The 19798-nt window shown below is 49.2% G+C and overlaps 6 protein-coding genes and 2 non-coding genes across 10 annotated transcripts; 5 read left to right on the top strand and 3 right to left on the bottom strand.

Moving 5' to 3' along the window:
• Positions 1-990: 990 nt before the first annotated feature.
• Positions 991-1953, bottom strand: FOIG_09440 (uncharacterized protein; the record flags this gene model as incomplete). Its single annotated transcript, XM_031209715.1, has 2 exons — positions 991-1894; positions 1943-1953. The coding sequence occupies 2 exons, from the start codon at positions 1951-1953 to the stop codon at positions 991-993; spliced, it is 915 nt and encodes a 304-aa protein (XP_031060802.1).
• A 539-nt stretch (positions 1954-2492) lies between these two features.
• Positions 2493-4567, top strand: FOIG_09439 (uncharacterized protein; the record flags this gene model as incomplete). 2 transcript variants are annotated; one of them, XM_031209713.1, is made up of 4 exons in its annotated part: positions 2501-2590; positions 2642-2647; positions 2698-3777; positions 3826-4567. In XM_031209713.1, the coding sequence occupies exons 1-4, from the start codon at positions 2565-2567 to the stop codon at positions 4565-4567; spliced, it is 1854 nt and encodes a 617-aa protein (XP_031060800.1). In that variant the 5' UTR covers positions 2501-2564. The 2 variants fall into 2 exon arrangements, with proteins under 2 accessions (XP_031060801.1, XP_031060800.1); XM_031209714.1 differs by lacking the exon at positions 2642-2647 and having other exon boundaries at positions 2493-2590.
• Positions 4568-4877: 310 nt separating this feature from the next.
• Positions 4878-6248, top strand: FOIG_09438 (uncharacterized protein; the record flags this gene model as incomplete). The annotated part of the gene is made up of 1 exon (XM_031209712.1): positions 4878-6248. One exon carries the CDS (start codon positions 4878-4880, stop codon positions 6246-6248), a length of 1371 nt encoding a protein of 456 aa, XP_031060799.1.
• A 696-nt stretch (positions 6249-6944) lies between these two features.
• Positions 6945-9032, top strand: FOIG_09437 (uncharacterized protein; the record flags this gene model as incomplete). Its single annotated transcript, XM_031209711.1, has 1 exon — positions 6945-9032. One exon carries the CDS (start codon positions 6945-6947, stop codon positions 9030-9032), a length of 2088 nt encoding a protein of 695 aa, XP_031060798.1.
• Positions 9033-11546: 2514 nt separating this feature from the next.
• Positions 11547-11651, top strand: FOIG_09436. The gene has a single exon. It is a non-coding gene; the product is annotated as a tRNA-Ala (tRNA).
• A 249-nt stretch (positions 11652-11900) lies between these two features.
• FOIG_09435 lies at positions 11901-11988 on the bottom strand. Its single transcript has one exon. It is a non-coding gene; the product is annotated as a tRNA-Ala (tRNA).
• An 830-nt stretch (positions 11989-12818) lies between these two features.
• On the top strand, positions 12819-15664 carry FOIG_09434 (uncharacterized protein). The gene is made up of 2 exons (XM_031209710.1): positions 12819-14054; positions 14107-15664. Exons 1-2 carry the CDS (start codon positions 13268-13270, stop codon positions 15531-15533), a joined length of 2214 nt encoding a protein of 737 aa, XP_031060797.1. The 5' UTR covers positions 12819-13267; the 3' UTR covers positions 15534-15664.
• On the bottom strand, positions 14935-18703 carry FOIG_09433 (CNT family concentrative nucleoside transporter). Of its 2 annotated transcripts, XM_031209708.1 has the most exons (3): positions 18591-18703; positions 16578-18528; positions 14935-16527 (listed from the first exon to the last, which is right to left on the bottom strand). In XM_031209708.1, exons 2-3 carry the CDS (start codon positions 18219-18221, stop codon positions 16225-16227), a joined length of 1947 nt encoding a protein of 648 aa, XP_031060795.1. In that variant the 5' UTR covers positions 18222-18528; positions 18591-18703; the 3' UTR covers positions 14935-16224. The 2 variants fall into 2 exon arrangements, with proteins under 2 accessions (XP_031060795.1, XP_031060796.1); XM_031209709.1 differs by lacking the exon at positions 18591-18703 and having other exon boundaries at positions 16578-18562.
• Between the last annotated feature and the right edge of the window lie 1095 nt (positions 18704-19798).

Genomic DNA, 19798 nt, shown 5'->3' with positions numbered 1-19798 from the left:
CAGCAGGTAAAGAGAGAAGTAATGCAGATTGAGTAGGACCAGCCTAGTATTAATTAGAGAAACTTGAAGATATTGCGTCAAGCAAAGCTCAAGTAGATAAAGAATAGAAGTAGGTTGAGTTGGTTGATGAGAACAATTTGTGATAGACATGCCAAGCTTTATATAGCTCTCATCTCGACTATGTTCATCTACGCTAATACCCTATTTGCCCAGATCTCATGCTCTTGGAGCAGCTTCTAGTGCTCGTCTCGTAATTCAATAGTAGTCAAACGTAAGCGACAAGACCAGACCCAAAATGTTTTGAAGTTTCTGCAAGCAATGCCGTACTCCCTTATATTCGAGATCCGAATTAACCGATCTATACGAGTGATAGTATCCCCAGACTATAGGTCTCTTATTAGAAGACAAGTGTGATGCTGGGACGGCTAGAACGGCCAATTATGAAACTCGGGTCCCGGCCGGAAGCCGACAAGCTGAGCCTGTCTGTTAAAAGCGCCAAAGGTTTACTCATAAGTTGTTAGTGGAAATTGAAGCTTGGATAATTTTCGCCGGTTTCAAATGATTGGGCGACCCCTGACGGCTATTACGCTTTGGATGAACCATTCTTTGTTTCGTCTTGGCGTTTCAAGACTGTCATTAAAAGCCGGGTAACCGTCCAATTACGAAGAAACCAATTAGAACGCCAAGAATTTTAAGGCTGGGATACAGCCAAGGCCAGGCCGTCCTACTGACGGCTCTAGTCTCCTTTCAAATTCTAAGACAGCGGAAATTCGAGGAATTCTCATTTGAATCTTCTCAGCTTTCAGTAATTCTTAGCGTTAGATAGGATAATGTGGCGGCTTGAATAAAACAAAAACGAATTAAACTGTAAGGACCCCTTTGCCACTATCTCCAAAGTTCTATACAGAATACCTCTTACACAGGAGTGATTGTCAATTTAGTAGCTTCCTGTATGCTATACTGCCCACTATGCTTGCGACCTGCTACCTGTCACTTAATAGAGAAGGTTTCTAGTGCCCTATGCGTATCCTCCATCGCCTCACCATCCATTTTGCCATGAACATATGCTTCTCCAATGAGAATCATGTGCCTCTTGTCAGTTGTCTCTCTCAAGACACCTGGAACAGAACAACCCAGGAGGATGCATATAAAATCTCCTTCCTTGGTATCTGGTGGACAAAGTCCCAAGACAGTCATGGATTCCTGGGTTGTTGAAGTGCCCTCACTGACACTTTCAGTCTTCTCATACACAACACTCGTATCTCTATCGGGTATCCGGTCTTCGCTCCCGTGATCGTCACTTGATTCCTCCTTCACCGACTCTTTGTCTTTTGACTCTTCGCCGCTCGATTCTTCGCTGGCTTCCTTGTTATCCTCGACCTGTTCGTTGCCCTCTTTGTCATTTACATCACTATTGTCGGTCTCTTCATTGTTACCCTCATCAGTGGACTTGCTATCATCAACATCCTCAACTGTCTGGCCATTAACCTCCCCACAACTGTTCTCATCGTTATTCTTAACATAGCCGCTTTCCTTTCGTTCACTCTTCTCGCTAATGACCTCGATAGCAGCTTCATGTCTTGCACTTGCATGATCATCACCCTTGTCGTCATTCAAGGCTCCAGCCTGCTCTTTGTCGTTCCCGTGCTCAACAGTGATTATACTCTCACTCTCTTGCCTCGTAATATTGTTAGAGGAAGTTCCTTCGTCCTGAGCTTCCTCTTGCTCTTCTCCATGGTCATTGGCTGCCTCTTCTTGTTCCGGGCCTCCTTTTGTGGCCTCTTTTCCAGGAATTGCTGCTTCGTCTCTGTCTCGGGAGAGGAGAGGACGATCAGCTAAAGACAAGTTCGTTTTCTTTTGATCAGCTTCTCTGGTCGGCTTGAATCCGTGAGCTCTGAAGAATCGCCTTTTTTATGTAATATTCGAGACCTGCTTAAGGTACTTGAAAAGCATATCTGAGTGACCTTATAGAATTTTACTAATATTAAGGTTACTACTATTAAATATATAGGCAATTTTAAGATAATAAAGATATACCCTCTGGTACTATAATAAGGCCACCTGACCGTCTGTATATTAATTAGTAATAAGAGTTCTTTTGGCAAGATCTTGCTGTGGAATTGGTTGAAGAAATGGGCTGGGACGATTGGGCTATCAGTATGGGAATGATTCCAAGTGAATCCAAATCAGATGGAAGAGCTACAGAAATTCCCGTGATAATGTAAGCGTAGCTATTAAGAATCCAGTTCATTGATTGATGACATCTCATTATTTGTCTAATGTTATGAGAAGATCATACATACAGCTTGGAATGACGCGAGTCGACATTCCGGGGACAGAATTTACAGGAATCACCCTATAACTATTATACCCTCCCCGATCCCTTGATCTTTAAATTTCACTTCTACGCGTATCCTTATGGCACGTGAGCTAGACCCGAGGTTTCTTTGGCCAAACCCGAATCGGGTTTGGACCCGAAAACATCTTTGCAAAGCAGACCCGAAGCCCCGCCTGAATCATCCCAGACTCATATCAATTGAAACGCGAAATCGGAAACAGAGACAATGAGAACGACAATTGCGTGTGAGAGGTAACTAATCACATCTGCGGACTCGTTTGTACAGTTCTAATGCGGTCGTAGATGCAGGTAATACCCCTCTTCTAAGACCTAAGACTGGGTCTGACCACCATCAATAGAAGATCCAAAGTCAAATGCAGACACAATGGCCAACCCCCTTGTGCAGGCTGCATAAAGAGTGGTTATACCGAGACTTGTGTTCTGAGTGGTCCAGTATTGGGGCAAAGCTTAGGGTCTAAGAGGCCTGCTAAAAGACAGCGGCTGAGTGTTGATCAGTCGCAAACAGATATCTTCGGAGATGTTTGGCAAGATATCAATCAAGCCTTTGAACAGACGTCACGAGCGCAAGTGATATCTGCTATTAACTTGTTCAGGGCTCAGTTTCCTGAGTTTGGGTTTCTTCATCCGGATGATCTTGAGTATTGCGAAGATGAACTCAGTATAGTTCAGAAACTGCGACTTCTTGTCATTGTTGCAGTGTCACACCGATATGCAGACTCTCGCACCGCAGATATCAACAACAAGAATATTCTGTTTATAGCCAACGAGGTGCAGAAAAAGGTAACGAGTGGTCCGAGCCTAGCTCTTGTCCAGACCCTTCTCATACTTTCGCTCTGCAACTGGGGAGACGGAGATGGCTTCAATGCATGGATGCACTGCGGCATCGCTACAAGAATGGCTCAAGGACTACTCAGCACTGGCTTCGCAAGTTGCGGCAAGAGAGAAACACTCTCGGAACTTGAGAAAAGAACATTGTGGACTTGCTTCAAGATGGATAGACTGCTAAGTTGCGGAAAGAGACGACAGGCTATGTTCCCTGATGGAGACATGCACTTCTCCCTACCGGTGAATGACACCCAGTTCCTCTTTGGGCAGAGTCCACAAACAGCACCGGTAGATGACAGTCTGAGAAGCTATGGGCCAGATGATCATCTTGTTCTTCTCATTCAAGGTTTACGTATCTGGTCAAGAGTTCATACGTGGATTGCTGAGGGCGGTAGAAGACAGCCTGGTATGACTGAGCCAGAGCAGTGCCCGTTCAATGAGACTTCGGATTGGAGTAAGATGAGGCAGGCTTTGATCAAGTGGCGAGAGTCTCAGGATGCGTTGATGAAGTATCCTGCTACGAAGGTATCGGTGCATGCTCAGCGAGGACAAGCCGAGAGGTTTGGATACATCAACTTGGTCTACTATGTCAGGTAAGCACCAACCGCCTTAATGTGAATCATGATACTGATCAGTCGTAGTTTACTCTTTCTCTGCCGAGAATTTATCCCTTTCAGTCCGGTAGATGAAGTCAAACCTCGCGGCCCCATCGAACCACCACTCCTCAAAGCCCGAGGCCCCGATTCATTCTGGCTCCAAAATGTCACCGATCTATACGACGCAGCATCCCAAATCTCCTCTCTCCTCTGCGATCTCGAACACGTCGGTTGTCCCCTCCGCACCCCCTTCTCCGGCCTATGCGCCTTCTCCTCTACACTATGGAGTATATACGGCGCAGCGTTTCCAAACTTCATGGGCTTCACGCCAAGTCAAACCTCGGACGCAGATGCTCAAGCAGAAAGGACTGTGGCTGTTCTTGTGAGGATAGGCAAGGTTTGGAGATTGGCGGAGGAGTGGATTGATGTTCTTAACACGGCGAAGAGTATCATGACGAGAGTTAGTGAGGGGAGGAGGGTCAAGAGATCGAGGTATGATTATCCCGAGTTGGAGGATTCTATTCATCTTGCGCCGTTGCAGGGCATGCCGAGGCAGACGTTTGATAGGCCGGCGGGTCTGGTCTCGGCGGATGATGGGCCGAAGTTGCATCAGCTGGTGGCGGGTGATGCTGAGCAGGGCGTGGAGACGGATGGGCTTGGATTTCTGGAGGAGACAAGTGGGAGTGAGTTTGTGGGCGAGGATTGGTGGAGGTTACTGTCGTTTTGTGATGATCCGCATCTTTTGTCGACGAGTATGGATAATATGGGTGATGAAAACGTAGCTTAGGTCTTGTTTTGTTTAATCCTAAAGTTAATGTTCTTTAAACAAAGCTGTCGCGTGTCTTGATGAGAAGACAGTTTCAGTGTTGGAAGCTGTTATACCATTCGCTCGCATCTCCTTGAAACCCGAAAAGAGTATCCAGACCCGAATCGCCTGTTCTAAGCCGAGTGGCTTCAGCTCCACCTCAAACTCGATGTGAACCGGCAGAACACCATTCTCTTCTTTATAAACTCAATCAATCATCTGTCCAGATATTTCTTCCCATCTCTGCATCTGAGTCTTCATCTACTAAAGGAACAACTATTTACAAGACACAATGGGCGACCTTCAACTCTCCTCGGCCTCAGAGCCCCATCTCATGCACCGCTCCCTCCTCACCCGTCCAGAAACCGTAACATCTGCCTCGGGCGTTTGGATCACACTCTCATCCGGCCGCAAGATTCTCGATGGCTGCGCAGGTGCTGCAGTCGCCATCATCGGCCATGGAAACACTGAAGTCCGCGATGCAATGGTGGAGCAGATGTCGAGTGTGTCATACGTGCACACCATGGCCTACACAACCGACAGTGCAGAGAACCTCGCAAACTATATCCTAGAAGGAGAACCTTTTGACTTGACGAGGGCGTACTTCGTTGGCTCTGGCAGTGAAGCTATGGACTCGGCTATGAAGCTTGCGAGGCAGTATCATGTTGAGAATGGACAGCCGCAGCGAACGAAGTTTGTTTCGAGAAGGCAGGCCTATCATGGGAACACTATTGGAGCTATGAGCGTGGGCAGTTTCGTGGCGAGAAGGGCGCCATACGAAGGTGCTATTCTTCTCGACAATGTGAGCTACGTTAGTCCAGCATACGAATACCGAGTTCGAAAAGACGATGAGACAGAACAAGACTATGCTCAGAGATTAGTCGACGAACTCGAGGCAGAGTTTCAAGCCGTCGGTCCAGACACCATCATGGCTTTCGTTGCAGAGACAGTTGGCGGTGCAACAGCAGGCTGTATCAGTCCTCCAGCTGGATACTTCGAAGGTGTTGGAAAAGTCTGTCGAAAGTATGGTATTCTTCTTATCCTCGACGAAGTCATGTGCGGAGTCGGACGATGCGGCACATTCTTCGCTTTTGAGCAAGACGGCGACGTTCGTCCTGATATCGTCACCACAGGCAAAGGTCTCGGAGGCGGATATGCTCCTATCGCTGCGACGTTGGTGCATAGAAATATCATCGAGACTTTGAAGAAGGGAACGGCGAGTTTCAACCATGGTCACACGTATCAAGCTCACCCTGTAAGTTGTGCAGCTGCACTGGCGATTCAGAAGATTATCCGCAGAGATAACTTGGTTTCTCGCGCTGCTTCCCTCGGGGCACGGTTACACAAGTCTCTCGTCGAAGTCTTCCAAGATCTGGAGTTTGTTGGAAACATTAGAGGGAGGGGCTTGTTTTGGGGCATTGAGTTTGTGAAGGATAAGAAGACCAAGACACCGTTTGATAGCAAGATTCGATTTGGTGTCAAGATTCAGGAGAGGGCTTTTCAGTTGGGTTTAGCTGTTTATCCTGGTTCTGGGACAGCAGATGGAAAGGAGGGTGATCATGTTATTGTTTCGCCGCCGTTGACTATTACGGAGAGCGAGATGGATGAGTTGATTGTGTTGTTGAAAAGGGCTTATGATAATGTTGCTGCTAATTTTAGCTGAGTTGCACAAAATGTGGGATTCATAACCGTCCTGTGTATTCATAGATTGGGAGCTGTTCCTACCCTCCCCCCATAGTAATAATCTGACGCCACAAGGTGTCGAATTCCATATATATGCCCTCCAGCCAGCTTCTTTCCTCTCTTTTCTCCGCCAGCTAAATCAAGGCTGTCCGCCATATTCACAATCACAACTGTGGGCATACTTGTTGGCTTACAGCACGTTCTCGCCTAACAGCTCAGCCTAGATGCACGCGGGATATCATAGGCGTGTTATACTGAAATCCCATAAGTATTAGTCTATGCTAGTTCAAGAACAAGAGGTATTCCACGAGCTTAACTCTTTTATCACTGAGTATATGTGGCTGTGTCATCTTGGTTGGTCCTAGCACACCCGTTGCTTGGCATAAGCAGGCGCTGCACTTCGTTATTATGCATACGTGTATCACACTATATCACATTGCACAGATATCAGACCATGATTGGTGTATATTGTTGTCGATCGGCCTAGGTATCGGTACTCACTCTAGCCACGGCGCGAAGCCTGCCATAAGCTGCATATTTACCTGCAGCCTACTTCTGAAAAACGAGGCTGTGAACAGAATCGAAACTTGATTCTTGCAATAACCTCCAATTCATATGCTGCTAGAGCCCATTTGACCTTTCTCCAATACGCACTAGCTCTCGCGTCTGCGACAAGATGTTTCCATCACCAAGGCCTCTGCCTTCTCCTGTCGAGAACGATCGTGAACGAGATGAAAGGTGGATCGCCGCCACCGACGATATCATGCTTTTGCGCCCGGACGAACACCGCCAAGCTCAAACATCTCAGAGCTCGAGTTTTGTTAGGGATGAGGCTGAGCCCGGAAAACATGGCAGAAAGTTCCCTGGGCTTGCCTTGGTCAAGCGCAATAGCAACAACTTCTGGAAGGTTTGGAACGTGTACAGACATAAGCCCTGGAACATGTTCCTCTTGGTCCTCATTGGCGCTCTCTTCGCTGTTGGCCATCACTTATTTTACCTTCGTCTCAACGGCAGAGAAGCTATCAACCAGTCCTTGATGCTACGCTATGGGACCGCCATCGCATTCTGTGCCAAAGCCAGTCTCGGCACAGCTGTTACCATTGCTTTTCACCAAAGAGCGTGGAGAGTGGTCCGTTTTAAAACAGCCCGTATTGAGACAATTAATTCTATTTTCACTGCCAATTCGGATATATTCTCTCTCTTTACCTGGAGCTCTATCCGTAAGAGCAGAGTTGGTACCCTGCTTGCTATTTACTGCTGGGTCACTCCTCTTGTTGTGATACTGACCTCTGAAACTCTCTCAGTTGTCTTTGGGGTATTCGAAGAAATGACCTCGTGCCCCTCTGTCCGAACTTTGAATTTTGGAAACGAGGAGAACATATATTGGCGCAATCCTATGAAAATAAACGGCCAGTTTCTGACCTCGATGTCATTATGGAATTCGACTGTTCCCCCGGGTAAGAGCCCTTCAGACTCCAACCCAGCGGGTTTTGACTACTACCATTGCCCTAGCCGGCAGTACGACATGTTCATTACCACGAAATCGACACTCATGAGCGAATCCATAATCCGCAAGGAAGCAACGGTTGAGATTTGCGGAGAGGGATGGAACTGCTCATATGTGGTTAACTTTGTTGCTCCTGGCTATAAGTGTCAAGAGCTAGCATACGGAGTGAACTCTGAAGTCGGGAAGCTTGGGAATGCTACCGCACCCTTCAACACCTCTGTGCTTGCGCCAAGGGGAAACTATACCTATTATGCCATCAACGACCGAGGTGAATATGGTGATCCCCAAATGGCGTCTCACGCGGGGGGGAGACCGAAGCAAGATCCCCCGTATCCGGACAACTTTGGAGCCTTCAGAACAGAGCCTATTATATGGATAGGTTACGCAACTGTGGATGATCTCTCGGTCCCTCAGCCGGATACCCCAGGCACAGAGGCATGGAGAAAAGCCTATACACCTGTTATAATCGGGTGTGAGCATTACGAAGTCAATTATACAGTCCAGTTCAACTACACAAGTGGTGACAAACTTGTTGACGTTAAGCGGCGGGAATACCTGAGAAAGGTTATTGATACGACCTATATACCCAACGAAGACCCTGACAAGAGACTAAAAGACCGAACACGTGCTATCCCTGACAGCAATTACATATTCCCCAATAACGTCAAAAAGTACCGCCGGACAGCAGCTTACCATTCTATTGGCTCTAGATTGAGGCAGTGCCTCAATGGAACTATGAAGATACCATATAACCAAGTAAAGTCGGATCTTTTATACACGCGTTTGTTCACGCCGCTAAATTACCTCCCGGTCAAGAACCTTCACCACGGTATCCAAAAGCTCTACGAGGACATGATCATCTCGATTTTTGAGGAGCCTTCTTTCATGGTTGTCTCGTGGGCCGCTGATGGAAAACCATCTGGCATTGCCAAGGGAGGTCCTTCAACGGCCTATCCTTGCCGGCGTGAGAGGATAGCTACTTTCTTTCACTACAACATGACTCAGCTTCTTAGCGTGTATGCTGCAAGTATACTTTTGGCAGTTATTGGCGTGTTGTTAGGTCTACAGGCTTATCTTGAGGAGGGTACTATGCGTGATATGAAGCCATCGTCTATCATGGAAGCTTCAAGGACATCAAATCTCCACGTACTGGGAGCGCGAGAAGGGTGTAATGTCAAGATTGGGTATGGTCTTGTGCATGAAGAGGCTGGTAGAAGCGTGAGAAGCTTTGGGGTCGAAGGGAATGTGCAGCAGTAAAGACGAAGGACGACTAGAATACACGAAGGGCATAAATGAAGAAGATTTATTATACTGGCTTTGATCATGGAACAGGATACCTGCTCGCCTAGGATTGAATTGACCTGCGTTAATGTCCATATTGACGTTATGTAGGGTCACACGTCGGCGAACAGCACAGATACACGGAGTCAATCAGAGTCTTGACAGCTGACATGAGTCGAATACCATGCACAAGTTCTCCACGCACAAGTTCTCCACGAGTGTAGAATTACTTGACTCTGCGAAATAAAACAGACATATTTCCCTGTTGTTGGTACATTAGCTCGAACTTGACTACCAATGTGAACTTACTGTAAGAATGGGGGTCAAGGCAAGAGAACTCCCAAACGCCCCGACCACGGACATATCTCTGATTGGCAACTCACAGGCCATCTTTGAGCATCCCATCAACTACCTCTTCGATTTGTGTCATGCGCAAACTTGGAGGAGAGTTTCTGGTGAGCAAAGGTGGTATAGCGGTATAAGTCTCGGTGAGCGCGCTCGATGCCAACTCTCTATCTTATGGGACGGCGGTGCGCTCGATGCCAGCTCTCTATCTTACGGGACGGCGGTGCGCTCCCTCGGCAACACCCGCTGCCGCTGCCCGGTCCTACGAGCCTTAGCTATACTCTGGGCGCGGGCTTCGCTGGGCATATAGAGGAGGTTGTAGGACTCTCACTCGGCTCGAAATGGCCACGCTGCCTAAGGGTGGGCGGGCTGTTTATTCTGACCCATGCGATTGATTTGAAGTGAAGAACCAAAATACAAGTATTGAGCTTGTCTTTTTATAGCTGGACTTTACTGGGTGAAAGTGCTGAGGCTGTATTGATGCTTCCCATCCTTGCGCCTATAGCGAGTGTGCACCGGTCTCACTCTCTTACCATCTCGACCAGGTCAATAACGTATCGCCAGGCTGCTTCACAGGATGACCCATGGCTGTTCTGTTCAACAACGCCCCCCGTGAGCTGGCCTAGCATCCATCAGTTGAGGCTGGCCTCCTCAATGGGCCAGTGGACGGCCTGTTCAGTAGCGGCCCTAGCGTGGAACTTCTCACTAGAGAAGTTGAGGTTGATTTTGAGCGCAGAGCGAAGCTACTTAATTAAGGGTATATGAGATGGTATGGCATCTTCCAGTTAAGATGGACTGGCGGTAGGCCATCCAATAATGATCCTGCGCGACGTTGATGCCTGTCGGATTGGTGTCCTGAGCTTGGTGGTATTAGTGTTCAACCATCGTTTCATAATCCTTCTATCGCCGTATACTGAAGTTTAAGATTTATGCTGTACTGTTCTTTGTTGATCTGTTGATATATTAGTGTGGTGAACTCGTTACACCTAGGCGCCTTACTACAAACACCTCAAAACACCACACAACGGCAGGCTGTCCTAGCCGGCCCTCGACATAGTGTACGGCTCCTTATAATAGCAATCATTTGACATTGCTTTGGAAACTCCCAAGCGATTCTTGACCTTTCAGTAATACTGCTGGGGTGTTGAGTGGCCATTTGTCGAGCCCCATGCATCGGGCGACAACCACTGTGTCCTCTGTAAGACCCCTACCATATCACTTCTACCTCTGGCCATGGCACTTAGATCTGTTACATGGCTGATACTTGTTGATCATAGGCTTTTGATCGTTATTTGCTTGCATATGTCGGGGATTGAGCTCTTGTTAAACCATGTCGTGCATTGCCGACTCGACATGTCTACCCATCCGCATCCGCTTGTGTACTTCCCGACACAGTATAGCATGCTTTCTAAAGAGTTTTCTTTACCAAATTGATCGGTCAATTTATTGGACAATTGCGCCATCCACCATCAGGCGCATGACCCTCAATATTGATGAGACCGTCTACCGGGCTGCAGATCGACAAACACTTCCGAATGACTGCATATCACACAGCTGCCAGCGTCTCTCAACCTACTGAGGGCGGCTTCCCCGCATGTATGCACCTCCTTCTCTCAGCCTTTAAGTGGATTGACTGTTGTGCCTTAGAGTGATGTGTCGGCAGCTGCAGCATTGGCTCAAAAGCCGCCCACGGCCCGCGGCCTTCTGCATCAACGTCCCATATTGAACCACTCCGGACCCTTCTCAAGATCATTAGACACTACACATTAGCAATCGACTGGAATACTCAGAGATTGTTAAGAATAGAAACTCATGTCCAATTGAAGCAGTGAACACAAAAGCATTGGTGAGGTCGGTTGCTCGGCCTTTAGTGCTGAGGCTTAGACATGCACGATACGAGTACGATGAAACCAATAGAGCAGATGCCCTACCGCCAAACCACAGCAACCAGAAACTCTATAGAAACAACGGGGTCCCTTTGTTTCGTGGTCTCGTGCTTCAAGATCTGCAGTGGCTTTGGCAACATCTTTCGGGGTTCCGGGAGTGTTTCGGGCAGTCCACGGAGTCCGTGCAACACCAAACGCCACGCTCCTCAGCGAGCGAATATGGGACGACACAGAAACAAATCTTATGTAATCATTCATCGGGCTTATGGTCTAGGGGTATGATTTTCCCTTCGCATCTTCACTCTGACATGATCAGGATCAAGATCTCTGGGAAAGGTCCGGGGTTCAATTCCCCGTGAGTCCATGGTTTTTGCTATGCGTGGCAATCCTTTTTGTTGGTTGTAATTGCGGTTAGATGATTGCTTGTCATGGGATGGTTGGGCAAAGCATGGGAGAGGGGAACAGTTGGGAGGCGGGATACTGAGTTGGAACAAGCTTTGGCGAAAAAGGATGTTCGAAGCCAAAGCTCCCGGGTACTGAAATAAGTGATCTGAATGTCTCTCATCAACTGAGAGCCAGATGCGGTGAAAGAGCAAAAAGGAACGCAATCAGATGGACTCACGGGGAATTGAACCCCGGACCTTTCCCAAGCGTCGATTCAAAGATGCGAAGGGAAAATCATACCCCTAGACCATAAGCCCTATCATTGGTTAATGATTTAGTTGACAACCTGAGTCTGGAATGCGTCTATGATTTGACTTTGCACAGACTCGCTTGTCGCGTCGGATCCAACAATTGATGAGAGAAAACAATTTCACTGCCAATGATGAAAATAATTTTTTGGACATCAGGCTGATATTGTCACGAATTGTTTAAGCGAAAAGGTCTGGAACGTGATGCTGATCGATCGAGATCCAAGAGACCGAGAAAAGCAAGTCTCTCCCACGGTGCTACGTAGCACAACAACACAAGTCGCCTATCATCATTTTGTCTTGCAGCGAGTAATGTCTGGCACGCATCAATCACACAACTCCAGTACCGAGTATATATTTACAATCCACGTCACGGATCCAATACTCAAAACACCAGCACCAAACATTTGCTCATTCCCCATCACATCTCAAGCAATAGCGCAGCGTTGATGAGTTGTGCAAATATCATCCAGGTGTAGGGTGGTTCACCAAACATGGAGATGCCTGCACTCGAGGTCTCTGCACGTACATACTGGAAGAATAAGCTTAAAAATTAACAGAATCCTGATTTGGAAACAAGGGTTCACGAGCCAAGAGATTTACTGTGCAACGTGTATGCCAAGCTGTGTTCTCAGCCTGTGGTTCTGTGTAGATGAAACGGCTGTCCTTGTCTTTATCTGGAGAAGCTGTGATGTAATTATTGCGGGTGGTGAACTAGTGGCGTTGGCTGGTGGATTACAGATGAAGAGGCTTCTGTATCCGTAATATCACGTTATTTCCATAAGAGTGCCAAATGTCTGATGTATCAGCAGATTAAAATCACAGTCATCATGAATAATAATGCTTTGTTATATTCCCGCGGATATAAGCTCGTTACAGAGGAGAGGCTCTGAAGGAGGGATATTGCGGATGTCCCGGCACTAACTGACCCCTGGGCGCCAAACCTTTTTATTGGGGCTGGAGATTACTGGCCATAGCGGAATCAACCTGTGACGTAGTGCGACCCACTCCGGCACTACCTGATTAACGACCTTTACGTAGGAGGTGCGCTACGTACGGTCCGGTTCAACTAAAGTTTTCTTGTTTTGAGAAAATGGCTGATCTTCACTGACAAGCGGTTAATCAAGGCCTGAGACTAGACCCGAATCGCTCATGTTGTGACGACTGACTAATTCCAGCCTCTACCGTTCAGACCAGTATCGCTACAACTTTTCTCACCTCACTTCACCTCGACTCCCTTTTCTTTTTTTAATTTACTCTCTCTCTCTCCCTTCTACCATGCATCTCCATGGGCATGGCTTCCAATAATAATCGCCTTCAGCCCTCGGGCCATCTCAACGTAACGGGCCATTACAATAATCGTCGCTCTCCAAGTCCCTCGACCTCACGTCCCGTGCCTCCCGATCCCGGAAGTCCAGGCCCCGTCGAAGAAACGGCATCGGATTACTTCAACCCGCTGAGCCAAGCGCCCTCAGCACAGTCGCAGACATCGCTATCGTCGTTCCCGCGCTTTCCGTCGCAAACATCCCTTTCGGCATTTCCATCCTATCAAGAATCGAATTATTCACAGCAGCAGCAGCAGCAGCAGACGAGACGAAGACCGCCGGTCGATCAGGCTAGACAGCCTAGTATCCGCATCCGCCGAAATTCAAACGGGTCGGTCTATTCGAATCATAGTGTGACGAGCCAGTTTGATGGGTTTAGCGATGATGGGAGACCGAGGAGCATCTCGCAGCCTGAGCGCGCGAGGGTCTCGGATGGGCTTGCTCGTCATTCCAGGAGGGTTCCGCAGGTGGCGATGCCGCGACTTACAGAGGAGGGAGGCAGACCGAGTCTGGCCGAGTTAGGGATCAGTGATGATCAGTCTGCTCCTTTGTCGCCCACGGCTTCGCTTCCTGATGAGAACACGAATGGGAGGGGCGGGCTTGGTCGGCTACGGCGGGCGAGTCGCTTCATCTGGCCTGGGCATCGTCGGCAATCTGGCGAGGATCAGGCTGTACCTATGGGGCAGCGAGATGACGATCGTCGTGATGATGAATATGACCAAGAACTTGTGGACTGGCTCGATGTCATCGGTAAGAACATTCACATTCACGCCATCTACACCAACAAATCTAACAATCACAGACCCCGAAGTCCAAACCCTTTCAACACTCACAAATGTCCAAAACTCGCTCTTCGTTCCCGATCTCGGAAAATGGGTCAACCGTCGACCGACATACGCTCTGTCCCGACACGATCCCCAGGCAGACTGGGCACGAGGCGCCGTTGAGCAGGAACGACGCCGCGAAGCTGCACTGGAAGCACAAGAGACCGCTACGATCCCGCCGATTGCAGAAGCTGAAGCAGAAGAAGAAGAAGACCAACCTCGTCTTCCGCAGCGGAGTAACACTATCACTTCGCGTCTGACAGACTCGCACTATGCGGCGCTTCCACATGGAACGAACCTCGATGGCTGGACGCCGGAGGAAAAGGCCGAGTTGGATGACCATGTTCGACATATGCTGCACTCTCGACGTGCGCGGTTCAAGCGTCGCATGAAAGGTTTTGGTCAATACGTCAGACGTCCTCTCGGTTTCCTCGTTACACTCTACGCTACACTTATCACGCTCTTCGGTCTCGCTTGGGTTCTATTCCTCATCGGCTGGATTTACGTCGGCGAGAAACAAGTCTATGCAATTCACGTCATCGACAGTGTTCTTGTCGCGCTCTTCGCCGTCATGGGTGATGGTCTCGCGCCTTTCCGAGCCGTCGACACATACCACATGTTCTTCATCTGGCGCTTCTCGCGATTGATCAAGAGAGCCGAACAGGGAAAGAAACCGAGGAACAGATTACAGAAGAAGCGTGTTCCGCCGGGTGTGTCTACGAATCCGGAGCATTCGCACTTGACGGGCCATCAGGCTCGTGCTCTTCTCGAAGCTCAGGACTATAATCCTGAGAGAGACGGAAGGGTCGGCACGATCGACAACCAACCTCAACCGCAACCTGAGAGTCCCGAGACTGTTGATTTAGAAGGCGCCAAGTCAAACAGCCCTGAGTCAGACATGCCCGCTCTGACGTTTGCTCAGTTCAAGAGCCTGCAGCACCATCAGAAGAAAATGGCCAAGTCACACAGTTTCTACAAGCCCAACGAGACATTCACCCACTTCGCTTTCCCCCAAAGGTATCTCATCGCCATCGTAATTCTCCTCGACTGCCACTCCTGTCTTCAAATATCCCTCGGCGCATGTACCTGGGGCATCGACTACCACACGCGTCCGTTCGCTCTGACCACCGTGATCCTCTGTGTGAGCATAACCTGCAACATCACAGCCGGTCTGCTCATCAGCATTGGTGATCGGAAGACGCGAAAGAAGGACGTGTGGGAGCTGTTGGATAGACAGGAGCTGACGCAGGATGCTATGAAGCATATGGAGAAGAAGAAGAAGGAGGAGGAGAAGGAGAAAGAAAAGGAGAGGGGGTCGGATAAGGATGGGGAGTCGAGTAGGGGTGATGGATCGAGTAGTAGGACGTCGAAGGAATTTAAAAAGTTGGTGAAGCAGAACAGTTGAAGGGTTGTGGGATGAAGGATGAGGATGAGGATATATGTGGATATGATGATTACGGTTAATAAATAGTTGATACCTACCTAATTTACATAGATCATGAACACGAATACTTATATCACACCCTCAGTCTCTTGTTAGTCTTCATGCATGTCATCAACTATAGCCATGCCGTCTATAGACACCCCTATGTCGCTTATAAAGTACCAACCCACTGGGAGTACATCTCCGGCAGTTCGGTCCGCTTATCTGTCGATCAGACGATGATGGGCCAATGCACCTGACTTCGGTAGCCGTATCTGATTATTCTCATGCCATGATAGATCTACGAAAATTCTGTACTTGATGACCCCGCTTGGTGTTTTGTGGTACGATGTGTCATGGGATGGCCTGTGCCTCGGACGAGGGTGGTTCAGTGTCATCGTCGAAGTTTTCACTTGTAAGTGACGATGTAAGTGGGTATATGACAATGGAAACGTGAGACGAAGTATGGCGTAGCGAAAGTGATTATAGCAAATGAAGAACGAAGTCACAGTAGAGCAGTGATGTGAATTAGTACCAGCTCGTGGTCTTCAGTATAGCATTTGTAAATAGTATAGTATAGTATAGCATATCGACATAATCATCGACCCTTCAAACGTTTTTTACACACACGTCTTTCCTCATTCTCTTACATTTTCATCATCATCAGGTCCAATTATGAGGAAGCGTTCTGACCGAAACTGGAAAGCTGATTGGTGACGACGAGACCAGCGACACTGGCAGAGGTGAGAGTGGCGAGAACACCAGAGATGAGAGCCGAGACAGCAAGCTTGGCAACATCACCGCCGCGAGAGGGGGCGAGCTGGCTGAGGATACCGATCTGGATACCGAGGGAGCCGATGTTGCCGAAGCCGCAGAGGGCGTAGGTGGCGATGAGCTGGGAGCGGGGGGAGAGGCCGTAGAATTCGTTGTCCTTGGGGGAGGGGTTTGTGAGGAGGGAGAAGGCCTTGTACTCGTTCTAGAATGTGTCAGTATCTGATGGGAGAGTGAGAAGGGGGGGAAACGTACGGTGATGATCTTCTCGGCGATGAGCTTGGCGACGGGGAGAATATCGCCAGTCTTGTTGGTTCCGTTGGTGCGAGATACACCGAGGAGGAAAGACACGGGGAAGAGAAGATATCCAAGAATGAGCTGGAGAGTAAGAGGGGTGGGATCGTTGATGTTGAGGTATCGTCCCCACCAGGTCAAGAGACCGTTGATGAATGCGACCAGAGCAATAATGCAGAGAAGAGAGCAGACGATGGTACCGGCGATCTTGATTCCGAGCCAAGCACCGTTGGCGAAAGCGTGGAGAGCGTTCTCAGCCTTGTGCTCATCATCATCGGGAATGACTACACGACCAGCTGTGAGAGTCTCTTCAGTCTCGGGATATCGCATCTTGGAAATAGCCAGAGAAGCGGGGATGGACATGATGCAGGACGACACGAGGGCCTCACGGTTGAGACCGAGACCAATGTAGCCGACAAGGACAGATCCGGAGATTGTAGCGAAACCACAGGTCATGATCTGGTGAAGCTCGGCCTTGGTCATGTGAGGAACGAAGGGGCGGACAAGCATGGCTGATTCTCCCTGGCCGATGAAGGGGGTAGCTGCTGCGACGACGGCTTCAGCGCCCGAGACTCCGAGACCCCAGAAGACGAAGGTAGCGAACTTGACGATGAACCACTGGACGAATCCGATGTAGTAGAGGACCTGGACGAGGGAGATGAAGAAGATGATGGCGGGGATGACGCCGAAGAAGAAGTTGCCAGTGTTGGCGACGTCCTCGCTGGTCAGGAATGCAACACCAGCCTTGGCGAAGCCCAGAAGATCAGCGGCGCGGTCGGCGATGAAGCGGAAGATGTCGTATCCAACGGTTGTTCGCAGGACGAAGAGACCGATAACGTACTGCGTGAGCATGCCGCCAATGACAGTGCGCCAGTTGATGCGCTTGCGGTCCTTGCTAGTAGCCCAGAGGATGAAGAGAAAGACAGCCATTCCGAAAAGACTAACGGCGCGGTTCTCACGGGTGTTGTCAGCGACCTCCTCCGAAACAAAAGCGCCGATGAGAATAGCAGCTACAGTGACGGTAGCGCCAGCGAGAGTGCGCAGGTTGGCGGGGATGAGGTCGTAGATCCTGACGGCGGTGTTGAGCCAGACCTTCTTGATGACGTTGGAGACATGGCGGCTGGGAACGTGGAAGAAGATCAGACGGAGAGTAATGGCGAGCCACAAGAGGAAGGGAACAACCCAGTTCTTGTCGTTGCGGTGCAGGACGAGAGATGCGATCCACCAGCCTGTGAAGAGGCAGAAGATGACGAGGTGGATTATGGGGCGGCGGTAGCGATATACAGGGCCGAGACGTCTGCGCCAGCCGATGACAGCGGGGGCGTCGCTGTGGGAGTTTGCGCGGGCGGATTCGTCGACGACGCCTGCTTCGTGCTTCTCGTGGTCGCTATAGTCAGGAGGAGTATGCGCGCCAGTCTTTTCCTTCTCGTGGGAGTGGCGCTGAGGGGGAACTACACCTGGCGCATCTGTGGTGCCGGTTGTGTAGACGGGATCATCGTGGCCGGGGGTGTCGACGCGGGGAGAGTGGTGATGATGCTGGTGGTGGTGTTGGTGGGAGGGCTCGAGAGCTGGGTCGGGATTATGGTGGATGTTTGAATCTGCCATTGTAGCCGCGCTCTCTCTCTCAACTCAACACTAATTGGGGTATAAAAAAAGGGTATAAAGATAAAGAGGCAGAGGTGAGACCTCGGAGCTTCAAAGCTTGAGCAGTGAAGCACAAGAGAAGAACAAGAAAGGAAGGACCCTTGGGAGTGCGATGGCGAAACAAGGGCTTTTGTTCAGAAAAGTTTAGCCCTCAAAACTGGAGACGCTGAGAATGGAGTCAGACGATGGAGCAACTGAACTGAACTGAACTGACAGAAGAGACGATCTTCGTGGGTCGACAATTTTTTCTCTTCAAACGTGGGGATTGCTTGACTTTTTTAACCCAGCTTTTTTTCTTTTTTGCCTCCAGCTCCGGGACAGGGAGTGTACCTTGAGATACAGTTGGCGCGATTGGAGGGGTGTGCCTTGTAGGTTCATTATCTATTGATGGATTGGCCTGTTGGTTCAATTAAACCCCAGACTAACGACTTGAGCCAATGTTTGTTCAGACGACGATCTTTTTTGAGGAGGTGAGCACGAGGACAAGAACAAGGATGCAGAGGGATCTGGACTGTGAGCTTATCAGTTGGGGTCCATATATTTCGGAGATGCCTTTGCACCAAGTATATTTCTGGTGTTGAACGATCGGAAGAATAGAGATACACTGCAGGTACTGTAACAGTGACAGCAACACAGCTGTATCGCCCTCTGCTCTCACTGCGCTCTTTCATCTGCTGTATACTCAGCTATCTCAGTATACTTCTGTCAAGACTGAAGCCCTCTGTATCTAGATGCTGTTCTGTTGTCTGTAGTCGCCACCCCCGGCCCAAACCTCGGCGTGTACTATCCCTATTTTAGAAGGTTGCTGGAACGTTTGAAAAGCTCAAGTTCGTCTTCTCCACTGACGTAGTCTCCACAAACGGAGAAACCGCTCGTTATTGGCATAGCTCGGAGGACCCTTTGCCCACCACTTGCTCACTCATTGGCCAATAGGACTCGGTTTCTTGATTCATTGGGGAACTTGTGTAGCTTGGCTCTCGGTCACCATTTGCATCTTGTTCCCCGGGCCATATCTGATACAGACTGGCCCTATCTATTCCTTACCTTATTCTGACACAAGATAGATAAGAAAGGGTGTTGATATCTGTGTGAATGTCCAGACCTGACGAGTGAAGCAAGACCAAGCCTGTTTCTTGACTGAATCTCCGATACCTCTCCACTTGATCAAGAAAAGCCACACCCGTTCTTTAATCCAAATTCAGTTTTTTTACTTTTCACCCGAAATGGGACTATCACTCTTTAGGTAGGTCATTCTGTCCTTGGCTTACAGCTTCAAAGAGCCTCGTTATGTAACAACAACAACCACTCATCTCCCCCAGCACCTCCTCCAGTAAACTAACCTAACCCCCAGCTTGTCTTGCTTGCCCAGACCAGACCTTGAGCTTATCGACATGCATCGACAGGGATTCTGATAGCCTACTTCCCCAGCTTCAGCTAACGGGCCCCCCTCCCTCCCCTTCACACCATCTTTCTTCTTCCGAGGCTGGGGCTGGGCTATTATCTGCAAATAATAGCACGGCACGCACAGTCGCACACAC

Source organism: Fusarium odoratissimum, assembly GCF_000260195.1.
Source record: "Fusarium odoratissimum NRRL 54006 unplaced genomic scaffold supercont1.15, whole genome shotgun sequence".
Lineage (NCBI taxonomy): Eukaryota > Fungi > Ascomycota > Sordariomycetes > Hypocreales > Nectriaceae > Fusarium > Fusarium odoratissimum.
This window is presented reverse-complemented; position numbering and strand designations above follow the sequence as displayed.

Coding starts and splice junctions, on each gene's coding strand:
- FOIG_09434 (XM_031209710.1), top strand. CDS start 13,268: ATGGGCATGGCTTCCAATAATAATCGCCTTCAGCCCTCGGGCCATCTC. Junction 14,055..14,106: donor GGACTGGCTCGATGTCATCG/GTAAGAACATTC, acceptor TAACAATCACAG/ACCCCGAAGTCCAAACCCTT.
- FOIG_09433 (XM_031209708.1), bottom strand. CDS start 18,221: ATGGCAGATTCAAACATCCACCATAATCCCGACCCAGCTCTCGAGCCC. Junction 16,528..16,577: donor TCGCCGAGAAGATCATCACC/GTACGTTTCCCC, acceptor GACACATTCTAG/AACGAGTACAAGGCCTTCTC.